Here is a 13488-nt window from a genome sequence, read left to right on the forward strand (position 1 = left end):
AGGATAACTACCGTACTTTAAAAGCATGTTCAAAATAATGCTATTGATTTGTCGTCAATATCCTAGATAACCTGTACCGCAGCAGACAAGCAGAGAAGGCTTAATTTTATATTGCAGCAAGGCATGTTCTTACTGTTGCAATAAAGACAAAACAACCGTGCGTGTTGTGCTTCTAATAACAAGTGAAACATGCGATTTGTTCCTCATAGGACCCACGCTACTCTTGTAAGGAACGCTCTTTTATTCCACTCCACAAACATGCTTTCCTTCAAGGGCATATATTGCACTCTTTAAGCATCGCATCGACACCATCACTAGCAAGTCCTTTTTTTTTTTTTATTTTTTTTATTTTTTTTCCTACTGTATATTTCCCATATCCACATAATTTTCTTCAAAGAACGAGCCCTTACCAACCTTTTCTTTCATGAAGGATGAAAGAACCCTCATCCTCTCACATGAAACCAGGGGACGTATAAAAGGTTGATGATCCACACACAAATTATGCACATTCTGCTTAACCTCTTGTCCTTTCCCATCACTGACTCTCTTTTATTCATACTTTGATCACTAAAAGCAAAAGAACAAGTCCTCCCTTCCTTCTACTTCTTTCCTTTACTTTCCTTTACTTTCCTTTTCCTCTGACCGTTTTCATCCCTCCCAGTCTCTATATACTTTGCTCTTTTACACCCATACCATCGACGACTTATAAGAAAACCTTAACGATACCTTCATAACCACAGCTTCTCTTTTGAAAACATAAAAAGCAAAGAAAAAAAAATGACGGTGTTAAGTGAAAGACTCGACTTTTTATCGACAATTCCTGCACTGGACCCTGCTATCCCTCTGACTCAGTATTTACGAATCTTGGGAGAACTCTCCAGTAGTGCATTCGGACTCCAACAACAATCGAAAGACCTCTTCTTAGCCTACAATCCGTCCCTCAAAAGTGCTGTTAACCCCTGTTTCTCTGCCTCGGACCCTCTTCATCCAGTCTCACCTTCAGGTTCCCTTGCAACGACCAAAGATGCGCTAAATACAGCTGCCCTTACAGCCGATCCTGAACCTGTATCCGCTGAAATGGCCCCTGCTAATGTAGCATCACCATCCTTACTTAAGATGCCCAAACAAGCCGAGGATCTCTTGGACACAAGCATGATTCTTCTCCTACGGTTCTGTAAGGTCTTGATACTCTTGCCCGAGCTGCCAACCTTCCAACGCCATTGCCATGGCGCACTTCTTCAGCCATATGAGAAGCAGGCGTGTCTGTTTATGGATCAGCTACAGCGATACTGCAACCATGGGCCTCTTGAGTATTGGAAATTCAACTATCCTGACCATCCTATCGACGCAATCTCAATAACATCAATGACTTCTCTAGGAAATCAAACTCCCGCTATCATTATCCTCTCACCACCAGCCCTGATGCCAAAATCAGAATTAAGACAGAAATCAATTGCAATGACAAGGAGTGTGCAGACACCTATCAAAAAGGACAGCTCCAGTCGCGATCTCAGTCGCACCGATCGTGACAACGATAACAGCAGCAGTGATGGTAGCCTTGAAAGCGAGCCATTGATCCGCGGCCCTAATGCCGCTACCAGGGCCAGAGCTAGAGCTCTCGAAGATGGCCCCAAGTCTGATACTGCACCTCCGCCATATAATACAGGTGTAGGAATATCTCTCAAACCCACATCCCCGAATCAAGTGGGACCCATCTCAAAAGACGCCTCACCAGCAACCAAGTCAATTCCTTTTCTAGAGCGAGATCGAACTGTCGATACCGTTCCTGCTATGGAAAGCTTCCCGATCTCGCCGCACAACGAGCTTGTTCCATCAGTCACTTCGGGACCTTCGATTACTGCAAATGAGCCGAGCGTGAAGTCAAGACAGTCCTCGCAGGGGACTGTATTACTGACGCAGGCACCATCTCCTTTGGCGTCATCTAGCAATGCCACCATTAGAAGTAGCTCGACTAAAAATGTAGCGGTGCCCATAGTGCAACGCGACAACTGCTCTAATGGCTTTTCCCTTCCTCTCTCTGCAGCTATGTCTCCATCTATAATTGCGAGATCACCTACGTCTTCAACTGCGTCTGATGGACTAATTCCGATAGCAAGCCCTAGGCCTAGACTTACTGACACAAATGCTCTACTTTCTGCGCTTTCGGGGATCCCGAAAGCAAAGCAAGAGTTGTCTTCTTCCTCAACTTCGTCGTTGTCGTCTTTGTCATTGGCTTCGTCGCTACTGTTAACACCACCAGCACAGTCGCCAGAGCAACAAGACTCATTGACACACCTGCAGTCACAGCTGCTCCTGCCGATACCACACGCTGATTCGATTCATCGCGCACAGGTGATTGCCAACAAAGAACATCAAGTCTTGAATATGCCCCTCCCAAGATCTAGTTCTGGGTATTGCTTTGAAGGAAAACAATTAGTGATCCCAAGGCATACTGAGTCAGTATCTGTACACCCTATAGTCAGTAATGCAGACCGACCTCTGCCAGCGACACCTACATCTACAGCATCTGCAACATCATTTCCAGCGCCAGTACCGCCTATCGTCATTGTCACGTCGCCAACCCTTTCAAACTCAGTTATATCATCTATTAACGCATGGTCTCCATCCGATTCTTCTCCTGATTCTGTTGCTTCGCCCTCCCTTTCTTCGTCGAGGTCGACATCGTCATCGAGGTCAACATCCTCTACATCTTCAAATGCTCTTACGATCGAAGCCTTACATGCGCATGCCACGACCTCTACACCTAATCTTCCAGCGTCATCCTTGACTTTCAATACTACAGGTGCTATTGCTTCCAAGAGCATCAGCACCAATCCTCCCCATCCTCAGGCCCAAGTAAGGAGGTCCAGTGTGCACAAATTAATCCAGCTCTACAACGATGGCTCTGTCAATAACCCTGAAACAAACCCATCAAGCTCTACAGGCACAGTTGCTCAACGAGGAAGGGTACTTGAGTCGAGAGTAGGAGGAGGGACCACTAGTGGCAGCAGCAGTGGCAGCGACAGCGGTAGTGAGCGTGAGAACAAGGCCTTATTCGCGGCAGCATCGTCATCGTCGCCCAGATCTCCACTAAATAATTCTATCGATCAAGATCTCTATCGCATCACCCCGGGAGGCCATAACAATCCTCGGTCTCTGTCTCAAATGGAAAAAGGGAAAATGAAGAAGGTCTACAACTCTGGTAATTTGCAGAGTCCCCCAGGGCCAACGGCCATCATCATCACCCCCACCCCCCACACCATACAGATACCACCACGCAGTGCAGCACGGCCTCGGCAAGGAAGACCAACAACGGCGGTAGTAGGAGCAGGCACTGCAAGTGCGGCTGAAGTAGCAAAGCAGCAGCAGCAGCAGCATTTCCAAGGAATTGTTGAAACAGGGAGGAACGACGTCTATTCAAATGATTATCCGCTAGCTTTATCATCTAATCCACCAAGCACAAAGCAACGGCAGCACCCAGCTGATATTAAGATTAATACTGCTGCGCCAAACAACTTCACGAAAGGGTATAAAGAATGCTACGAAGATTGGAATGGCTCCTCCACCTCAGCATCGGCCTCGGCAAGTGAATCATGCTCCAACCCCTCATGTCAAGGTTCGCTTGAGAGGAAAAAGGATAACAAGGTACCAAATCACGTAAAGTCGATTGTACAACAACTAAACGGAGCATCAACACCATCCAGTGATTCTGCGCCGGGATCACCAGGATCAACAACATCCAATCTGAGTTATACTGTCCGGGAGGATTTCACTACCACTGCCACTGTAATGAATGGCACTGTAGTGGCGACGAATCTTGTAGCTGTTAAGGATAGCTATAGCGACAACAGCTATAGCAACACCAGAGCGGAAACGTCTTCAACAGAAACGATTCACAAGACTAATTCCGCTGTTGATGCGTGCCAGAATAACCTTGGTCCCTCGAGTTCGACTTCGAATCCAATATTAACCACCCTCCCTCCTCGAAAGGCATCACATTCTTCGCCGAGGTCCTTCGACCTTGATACTATCAATGAAGAAGAATCAGTGATGTCTTCTCCTCCTTCTTCACTAGTAAAGAGACACTTTTCAACGACTTCAACAGCCACATCAGCGTCTGACTCAAGGGCTCTTGCTCATGACCAAGGTCTACTGCTTCTTACACGAAGAGGGTCTGAAAGCAATGATAAGGTTAGAGTAAAGAGTCATTACTACCAACAGGCCAAAAGTAATGATCATAACTTTGAATATAGCGATAACGAAGGTGATGACGACAATGAGCCGGTCGAGCTGATTCGCATCCCCACCCAAAGCTCCTCTTGGTCATCCCATATGCATCAGTCTACAGTGAGCAGCCGCTCCATTTCCAGAGCCTGTGAAGAAGTCCCACCGACGCATGTAATGGTCATGAGAGAGCGTAGTGATTTCACTACCACCGCTGAGAACGAGGGGTTCCTACAGTATTTGGATGTAGAGCCTCACTGTAGTACTCCTGAATGGCTCAAAAAGCGAAATATCATGGGCACAGATATGGATAGGCAAAGTGCCGTTGATTCAAATGCTGGTATGGTCGATGACTATACAGACAACGATATCGAGAGCGCTGTTGCTGAAGTCTCTTGGCGAGCTGATGAGGATGAGGACGACACTTTCACCCACCACAGACGACAACAGCGAAGGCAAGGAGGAAATGGTTCGAATAGCTGCTATGAAAACAACGCGGTCCTCAGTCTATTGTCTCGTAACACCTCAACGTCTTCGTCATCATCAAGATTATCACGTTCATCTTCTCTTCAAGGTCAATATGACGCGCTCAATTCCCCTCGCATAAAGCCTTCATCGACTCGTGTGTCATTCACTCAAGATCATCTGAATCACCACGAAGCATTTGTTTCATCGACAATGACTGCCGTGAATACTGAAAAGGCCACGAATGCAACTACCCCCAATCGTCCAAGACATCCAAATTACTTGGGTACTAACATTGTTAGTAGTGCTCAGTCTGCTGCAGCAGCATCTACAACTATGTCAAAGTCTTTATCGTCCTCAGTTACATCGGCCACCTCGGCTTTATATCGTCATCTACCTAGAGCCACGTCCACTCCCTCATCTACTGTTCATATTGCTGGGACTTCGGCTTCCTCAAGCTCAACTGCAGCACATTCTCGGGTTAGGACAACAACAGAAACAATATCCTATGAAGGAGTATCAAGTTTAGGTTCGATGCGAAGGACTCAATCACGTGGAACATCCGTCTTGGGAACCACAATTGTGCCCTTCACATCCTCTAGCACTACTGCACTCAACGTCCAACAGGCTTCTATGCTTATTCAGGATAGACTTCAACAAGAGCAGCAACGACGTAAACACCCTCAAACTCATCAAGCTCAAGCTCTTCCTCAAGTTCTAGCCCAACCCCAGCGACCAACCAAAAAGTAGCGTTTTTTTTTTTGTATATTTTTTTGAAACATTTTATTTCAATTATGACTATGATATGTACTATGATACAAAGCTTCCTCCAATAAGAATAAGAATCATACGAAATAAAGTAAATGTCAATAGACAATTAGAGCGAGATATTGGAGTACTAAAGATTGCAAAATTGGATGAATGGGAGAAGAGAATAATAGGGTAAAAGAAGATGGATATACATGTAAAAAGTAAATTGAATACAGGTCAGAAAAAAAATTACACTCTTGTGGATATCATTGACCTTGTTCACTTTTTTTTTTTTTTTTTTTTTTTTTAGCAAAAGTCTACACCTGACACATGTTCAGCCTATGCACGCGCTGAGAGTCCACTCTTGTGCCAAATGGCATACACGCCAATACCCACAAGCATGCATCCGCCAGATACGAGGATTGCTGACTGTAACCATTAACAAAAAAAAAAAAAAAAAAAAAAAAAAAAGCGCTCTTATAAGTATCACAGTCAAAGCCCGTGCGTGTCATCTCAAAAAAAAAAAAAAAAGCTTTAAAAACAAACAACAAACAAGATAGCCCGTTCACTTGCCTGCGGAGGTTGCAGCATGTCCCTTTTGCCTATTGGGAACATAAATTGGGCCCATGAAAACTCGTTGCGCGTTATCAGCTCCTTGGACAATCCTCTACGTGTGCCTGTAGAAGTAGTAGTAGTTGCAGTTTGATTATCGCTCTGACCACGACACTCTGGATTCTTGCAAATTACAGTAGTTGATGTTGGTGAGGTTGGTGTTAATGCGGAGAGCCCTCCCTGAGCGGTGTGGTGCTTTTCTTGCATTTCCTTAAGCTCCTTTTCAGTCTTGGTCACCACAGCCTTTGCCTCTGATAGTTCTTTCTCAGTCTCCACAACCTTTGCTTTAGCCTTCGACAGCTCCTCTTCAGTTTTGGCAGTTACAGCCTTAGCTTCTGACAATTCCTTCTCAGCATTCGCAGCTACAGTCTTTGTCTCTGTAAGTTCCTGAGCAAGTGCAGTCTTCTCGTTTGTCAGTTCTTGGATCATCTTGTGTTGCTCTTCGTTCTTCTCCTGCAATGTACCAACTTCAACCTTTAGAGCCGCAACCTCAGCTCGTAGACGTGATACTTCCTCTGCCTGGATAACCTCGGTTTGAGACGTCGCTGAGGAGAATTCAAGCGCCTTGGACAGCTCATCATGATACCTTGACGCCAACAGTTCCCGTGCTGACGAAGCTTCACGCGCTACGCAGTCCAAGCTTTCCTTATGAACTGTCTCCAATGCAGCCAGGGTAGCCTCATGTTCCTTACGGAGGCATTCCATCGCCTGCTGGTGGTCAGTAATCAATTCGTTCATGCTGTCTTTGGTAAGGTCGCGTTCCAATCTGACTTTTGTCAACTCGGCAATACTCTGAGCAATGTCACGTCTCAGGATTTCGTCCTCCGCAACCAATGGTTCCAAAAGCTGAATTTTTTGAATATACGCCTCCAATTCTGCCTGGGTTTCTTCCAGCACCTTGTTCACTTTAGCAAGCTCTTCAGCATGAGCCTATTAGTTAAGTTGATGACAGGTGGATCAACAATTGTTAGTTCTTTAAACAGCCCGCAAGTCCATGATGTTGGTTGCCTTGATTACAAAAGTTTTATTTTTACCTGATTGTTTTCCTCAATAAGCTTCTGATACTCAATTGCGGGAGTAGACTGAACATTCGCTATCTTCCCATCTTCCTTATTAGGGATAAGGATAGCACGTTCTAGTTCACCCAGACCTTGCTTAAGTGCTCCAAGATCAGCATTGGTTTCTTGTGAACGTGTCAATTCGTTCTGGAGACGCGAGATGATGAGATCAATATTAGTACTCTGACCAGCAACACCGACGCCTGAACCTGAGCTGGATTTGACAGAATTTGGGCCGGATCCTAAAGGAGAGCTAGACTTGAGTTTTGCGTGAGTCCTAGGTAGTTAACAAAATAAATAAAATAAGTATGTGCGACAAACAGATGACGTTTTCTTTTTTAGGATTCATAAGTCAACTACGGATATTATATGCATGTGAACTTACTCTTGAGGTGAGCCTCCAGGAGTGGGATATGACATTCGGGAGATATAAATCTTGCAGGCAACCTTCTCGTGTAGCACTATTGGCATGGACGAATAATCTTTTTAGTTGATCATGTCACAGCAAACAATCCCATGACCATTCACCGCCCATCATTGACCATATACAACACAATAAAAAAAGGAAAAAAAAAGGACGGTATGGCACAAAATGATAGGAATGTCTGTCAGACTAGTGGAGTCCGAGCATAATGACGAACAAGAAAGTTTCTTGATCACATTTATGGATATGTGGCCGTTACCCACAAAGAAACGGCATTTTTTTTTCTTTATATGTATATTCATATTTACATAGACATGACACTTACAGGAGCCATTCTCGTCCATAATGTCGATACCGAATTCGAGATGGTCATTCTGGTTCAGAACAAATGGTTCACTCTCAACATTCTCTGCTGAGAGACGTTTTCCATTCAAGAAAGTACCGTTGCTCGACTTGACATCGCGGATAAAGACCTAATGGATGAAAACAGCGGAAACAGAGACAGGGATGGAAATTTGCTTAGCTCAAGGGGGCGAAGGAAGAGTCTAGACTTTGATTTTTTTTTTTTTTTTTTTTTTTTTTTTGATATTTGGATAATACCTTGCCATTCTCAGCCCAAACTTCGGCATGGACTCTGCTAAGGACTTTGGAGTCAAAATAGCCATTGGATGGGTTAGGTGCCGTGGTAACTCCGGTCTGGCGACCAATTTTGACACGAGTATTTTCTGGTAGCTCAAGTGATTTGAGAGCGAAATTGTCGTTAATGGGTTCCAAGACCAGAATGGGGTTTGTGGTTGCAGTGGATCGACCATGGACAGAGTCGATTGATGCGGAGCTTCCGTTGCTATGATTGGTGTTGAGTCCGTTGGCCATGGTATGTTTGCTAGTGTTGGATGTAGGCGAGGGTGATGGAGTAGCAAAAGCAGCAGAGGAAAGTGAAGAGGTAGCAGAGGCGGTTGAGAGTGTTGGTGCCACTGATACGGGAGCGGCGTGTCTCTTTGGCAATATTCCGGTACTGATTTGTAGCAGATTATGGAAAGGCTGAGTAATAGTCGAGGAAGAACTGACCGAGGATGCTATTTGGTGATGAAGTGATGGGATGGACAACGAAAGAGAGGAAAGAGAGGAAGGAAAGAGATGGAGGAAGAAAAAAAAAAAAAAAAAAAAGATTAACAGCTGCATGGTCCCCTCATTCTCATTCTCTACATCTCAATATGTACATTTTGCATCCTTTTATTTCCCGCGCTCTATTCCTCTATTTTGCTGAGAGTCAATGTTTTTTTTTTTTTTTTGTTTGCATCTGCCAATCCTTATTTCTGAGACGAAAGATGACAAACAATTGCCCTTCCCCAATTGACCAATTGACGGAAGTTATTTTTTTAAACTGTTGTCACTTTTATCCTTTAATTGATGAGATGAAAGAGTCTTGTAAACAGGCATACAGAGAAGTATATTTTATATGCTTTTCATCATTCCAACGACTTTTTTTTTTTTTTTTTTAACCGAATGTGTCTCGCTAATATTGATCTCAATCCATAATATATGCTTTTTAGTCTCCTTTTATATCCTCTTACTTTCAGTCAGCATGCCAGCAATATGACGCCATATTCAAAAAATATGTATATTTGTGTAAAATATCAAAGATCACAAATGGGTCTATAACACTCTCAAGATTGAAATAATAATAATAATAATAATAATAATAATAATAATAATAATAATAATAATAATAATAATAATAATAATAATAAAGAAAAAAGAAAAGAAAGACTCTTCTACTCATCATCATTTAATATGTCCAAACTTACTCCTCGATTTGTTGCGGACAGGGGATGTAGGGAAGTAAGTGGAGGATGTGGGAGAGGTATTAGCAAGTGGGCTTGTATTGCCATTGGCCAGGACAGCCGTAGAAGAGCCTGATGTTAATGCAGTGGCTGCTGCGGTTGTGGTGATTGTGCTGGATGAGGCGAGAAGACTATTGAGGCTATTGACACTGGAAAGACTGGAGCTGCTGTTGCTGTTTGCTCCAGACCCAGTCATTACAGGTGCAGGTGCAAATGCAGAGACGGCCGATTCTTCAGCAATCGGAGGGCTATTGCGACGATATGTCATAATGTATTATAAAAGAAAAAAAAAAGAAAAGAAAAGAAAAAAAAGATAATAATAATAATAAAGGATAAGGAGAGGAAAGGAAAGGAAAGGAAGGAAAGGAAAGAAAATAAAATGTAGAAAGCGAGCCGGATTGAATGTCTTGAAAGGAGAATAGGAGATGACAGAAGAATAGGAGAGTGAGGAAGAAGGAAGTTGAGAAGTGAAGTAGGAGAGCGTTAGAATTGAGAGTCGAGAGTAAGCTGTCGAAAGTGAGAGTCTACACGAGAAAAATGGAATCGAATTCAGGGAGAGACAAGGGAAAAGAAAGAAAAGGGTTACAGATTGACAAATGCATACACAAATACACAAATACAGATAAGCAAGGGAGAAAGAAGGGGAGGAAGAGTAAAGAAGTAAAGAAAAGTGAAGAGAGAAGAGGAGAGAAGCCGCAATCTTCATCAAAACTGACTGAGTAAAGTGATCGAGAACCGAAGCCCGGGGTCTGGTTCTCTCTTTTTTTTTTTTTTTGTTCCAAGTGCTGATTGGGCGTCAGTAATTTTGTTGTTATTTGTTGTGTAGTTGTGTAGATGAATGTTAATAAAAGTAATAGAGATGAATGTTTGTTGTTGCACATGCATTAATGCATATTCATTTGTCTTTACTTTTCAGATCAATGGCGACTGTTCGATGCTTGTTGGTTTTCCAAATCTGCTCTGATTTCACCATAGTTTAGCAGAATTGATTAGCATCCCCTGAATAGCTGCCATCCAAAGGGATTAACTTCGAATGGACAGGATTTACTGTGTTGTTCAAAACAATAAAACTTGACTGAAAGTCTGCTAATCCTCAAACTATGAGGCAAATAATGCCTCTGAACGCTTCAATAGGATTATGGCGAGCTTTTGGGGTGCAGAAAAGACAAGATTGTCTCTTTTGAGCAATGAAGGATATAGGATTTGTTCCTTGGAGGCAAACTTTTTTAAAACCACGCTTGTTGCTAGTAAAAACACAAATGGTTCCCGTTTTCCGCATACTTTCAGCGCTTCCACAATCCAAGGGCTGTAATGTAGCCATTAAATGTTACATGTTTGTCGAAGTGTTGACACATCCCTTGCAAAAGTTCAGATGTATGCTAAGAATATTGTTTAAGGGACGTAGAGTGGTCAATAGCATGTGGCAGTATTCAGGTGTTTATACAGTATCAGATGGAGTCCGAACAGTCGCCATATTCGGATGGATTGTAAATTGAAGTGAATATTTGAATAGGTAGGATGAAAATAAAGTGAACACATGGAATAATATAGAGGAGTTGTAATAAAGCGCTTTATATCCAATAGCTTGCAAAGAGTATATCTGTATGAGCGCTGTTTCTGAGGAATATGTACGCCTTGTTGAGGCTCAGTGGAGGTTCATGCAAGAGGAGTGGCCAGCTATAAAGAAAGCCAAGTTTCATCGCACAGAGATGAAAGAGATATCTGACGTAACACACGTCAAGTCAATGGCGCTTGACCGTCTAGGATTCATCCCAACGTTCTTTTTTCTGACACAAGTATTTGGAGTGCGTGACTATGGTAGCCCATATCGTAATGTCGAAAAGGGTCTTCTGCTCCTGTATGCACTAATCACAGGAGATTCATTGTCTACAATGTCAAGGTTCATACCAAAGACGTCCTTTTACGACTTGCACAGGGAATTTTATCTTCGGGACCCTGTGAAACTACATGATGACATAACCTCAATGATGAGAGATATGTGCTCGAGTTTGAAGCTACGATTGCTACTTGCCAAGAACAACCCTGATCCATTCAAGCATGTGACATTGAATCTAGACGGACATGACACAAGAGTCAGCTACATCGGTGCTGACAAGCCAAGTCTCTACTCTTATAAACTCAAGAAGTCGGGTTTTCGTATTCAAGTGTGTTCAGACATGAACAATATCATATTGTTTGCATCCAAGCCAGCTCCTTGTCGAGATTTCAATGATGGGACTATGCTTGTGAAGATGAACATTGCATCGCATATACACAAGCTGGACTGTGTTGCTCTTGACGGTGGCTACAGTGGGTTCGTTAGACAAATTGTCGAACCATCAGATGCACTGTCCTACGAAAATTTCTCTTATCCTGTGCGCAAGACTAGGGGGATCGCCATGACAGACCAAGAGTTACATTACAATAAAGCGTTTGGTGGGTTTCGGTCAAGCATCGAAGGGTGCTTTGGAGACATGCAATCCACCTTCTCCAAGTTCACACACGACGCTCCCATCCGTTTCTCAGACGCAAAGACGTTTGATCTCCAATTCAAGCTTTGTTGCCTGCTTATGAATATCAAGAGAGTCGTGTCAATCCATAATATCCCCACTCAGACGCACCACACATTCTGGATGCAAGATGCGTTTGACTTTCCAGACAATAATGAGTATCAGGTTGCTTATGAGAAGCTTCCCAGCATCAAAGTCAAACTAAATCATGGTCGAAGTCTTTTAGAACTACAAGAAGCGTTCCTATCTGTAGCTAGTTCGCAGCCTAACACACTAGACATTGCAGATGAGACTATGGCAGAGACAGCGCAGGAGGGATACGAGGTTGCTAGGATTTTAGACCATCGCGGGGAAGGTGAGGACATGGAGTTTCTGGTTCAATGGGAAGGCTTTGATATCTCTGAGGCAACATGGGTGGCTCTACAGCATTCCAACTACAAACAGTGCATCCAAGACTATTGGAGAACCAAAATCAGCTTCTAGAGACCGATTGCACGTACTTTCAAAAACCATCATGACGCGCACAGACCATGGGGGCGACTTTCCAAATTCTTTTATAGAGATGAAATCCAAAGTCGCCCCCGGTTAAATATTAATCCATGACTTTTCAAAAAGAATACAATATCGTAATCTGCTCAAGCCCTCCGTTATATTCATTTAGTTCCATCATTGAAGAAACCTTCCCAATTCTTCCCTACTTCCCTCATGTATTTTATATGATAGCTTGTGGCTTTCTTGTTAGTTCCAACTATATGAATACCAAAAACCTCATTCAAGACAGAGTTGACAAAGTTCTGCCGGTTTCTGAAGTTCCAGTTGCTATGAGATGGGTACGGGATTAGAAGTTGTGTGCAAATATTCCGCATGTTTGACGATAGCGATTCCCATTGCTCATCCAGGCTTGATTTGAGAGCAGTGGATGCTCTACATTTGGGATCAAATGGGGAGTCATAACCACAGGCAAAGAGGATGTCTTTTGCATACTTTAGTTTGGTATACTTTGATTGATGTAGTCTATGTAGTATGGCGCCAGTGTCCCTCCTTTCTTGATCTTTCCCCAGAGGATACGAGTCGCTCTGCTTTGTCATCTTCAACTCTGGGTCGTTCTTCAAGGCTCGCAGATTCTGAAAGACCTTCATCTCTTTTGGGTTACTGTAGGTCTGCACCCATTCAGGCGTAAGGATAGATGGGTCCTCAATGCCGTAGGCGTCCATAATCCTGAATTTTTGTACTGCGTAATACTCTTCAGTAGAAAGGTCTGACCTTGTTTCCAGTCGTAGTAATTCTTCGTAATCAATTACCTTGGCCTCCGATATCCCTGTATACTTGGCTTGAAGTAGGGTGGCTGTCCTCTGTTTCAGAGATTCAGAAACCTTAAGGTCCTTGGGCTGATTAGATAGCCCAACAACTCTGCAGCCAGCCTGAACCATTTGAGCAATGAAACGCTGAAGAAAATCATTCATTGATAGATGCTTCTTTATCAGTGCATTGATGAATATTGTGTAGTAAATATCGCCAACATCATGCTTCACTCCAGGACCTTGCCCTACCCTCAGATCAAACGGAAAGCCATTCGTATCCATAGCGCATCCCTTGATTTG

The 13488-nt window shown here is 43.4% G+C and overlaps 5 protein-coding genes across 5 annotated transcripts; 2 read left to right on the top strand and 3 right to left on the bottom strand.

The window, feature by feature from the left end:
• Positions 1–777: 777 nt before the first annotated feature.
• On the top strand, positions 778–5439 carry BCR41DRAFT_401938 (hypothetical protein; the record flags this gene model as incomplete). The annotated part of the gene is made up of 1 exon (XM_022029263.1): positions 778–5439. The coding sequence occupies one exon, from the start codon at positions 778–780 to the stop codon at positions 5437–5439; it is 4662 nt and encodes a 1553-aa protein (XP_021875683.1).
• Positions 5440–5723: 284 nt separating this feature from the next.
• BCR41DRAFT_364426 (hypothetical protein) lies at positions 5724–10050 on the bottom strand. The gene is made up of 7 exons (XM_022026025.1): positions 9342–10050; positions 8134–8609; positions 7859–8006; positions 7495–7570; positions 7086–7386; positions 6013–6981; positions 5724–5868 (listed from the first exon to the last, which is right to left on the bottom strand). Exons 1-7 carry the CDS (start codon positions 9643–9645, stop codon positions 5779–5781), a joined length of 2364 nt encoding a protein of 787 aa, XP_021875684.1. The 5' UTR covers positions 9646–10050; the 3' UTR covers positions 5724–5778.
• On the bottom strand, positions 9190–10050 carry BCR41DRAFT_329334 (hypothetical protein; the record flags this gene model as incomplete). The annotated part of the gene is made up of 1 exon (XM_022021724.1): positions 9190–10050. A coding segment is annotated over one exon (399 nt), but the record flags the coding sequence as incomplete, so codon positions are not given.
• A 1512-nt stretch (positions 10051–11562) lies between these two features.
• Positions 11563–12370, top strand: BCR41DRAFT_415748 (hypothetical protein; the record flags this gene model as incomplete). The annotated part of the gene is made up of 2 exons (XM_022029517.1): positions 11563–11813; positions 11904–12370. Exons 1-2 carry the CDS (start codon positions 11618–11620, stop codon positions 12368–12370), a joined length of 663 nt encoding a protein of 220 aa, XP_021875686.1. The 5' UTR covers positions 11563–11617.
• Positions 12371–12534: 164 nt separating this feature from the next.
• Positions 12535–13473, bottom strand: BCR41DRAFT_364432 (hypothetical protein; the record flags this gene model as incomplete). Its single annotated transcript, XM_022026026.1, has 1 exon — positions 12535–13473. A coding segment is annotated over one exon (926 nt), but the record flags the coding sequence as incomplete, so codon positions are not given.
• Positions 13474–13488: the final 15 nt, after the last annotated feature.

This window comes from Lobosporangium transversale (genome assembly GCF_002105155.1).
Source record: "Lobosporangium transversale strain NRRL 3116 chromosome Unknown BCR41scaffold_72, whole genome shotgun sequence".
Taxonomy (NCBI): Eukaryota; Fungi; Mortierellomycota; class Mortierellomycetes; order Mortierellales; family Mortierellaceae; genus Lobosporangium; species Lobosporangium transversale.

What these genes read in the sequence shown, in the direction of transcription:
- BCR41DRAFT_364426 (XM_022026025.1), bottom strand. Translation starts at nt 9,645, where the DNA reads ATGACATATCGTCGCAATAGCCCTCCGATTGCTGAAGAATCGGCCGTC. An exon ending in TATGGACGAGAATGGCTCCT is followed by an intron (nt 7,571 to 7,858) that starts GTAAGTGTCATG and finishes CCATGCCAATAG; the next exon opens with TGCTACACGAGAAGGTTGCC. An exon ending in CCTGGAGGCTCACCTCAAGA is followed by an intron (nt 7,387 to 7,494) that starts GTAAGTTCACAT and finishes TTAACTACCTAG; the next exon opens with GACTCACGCAAAACTCAAGT.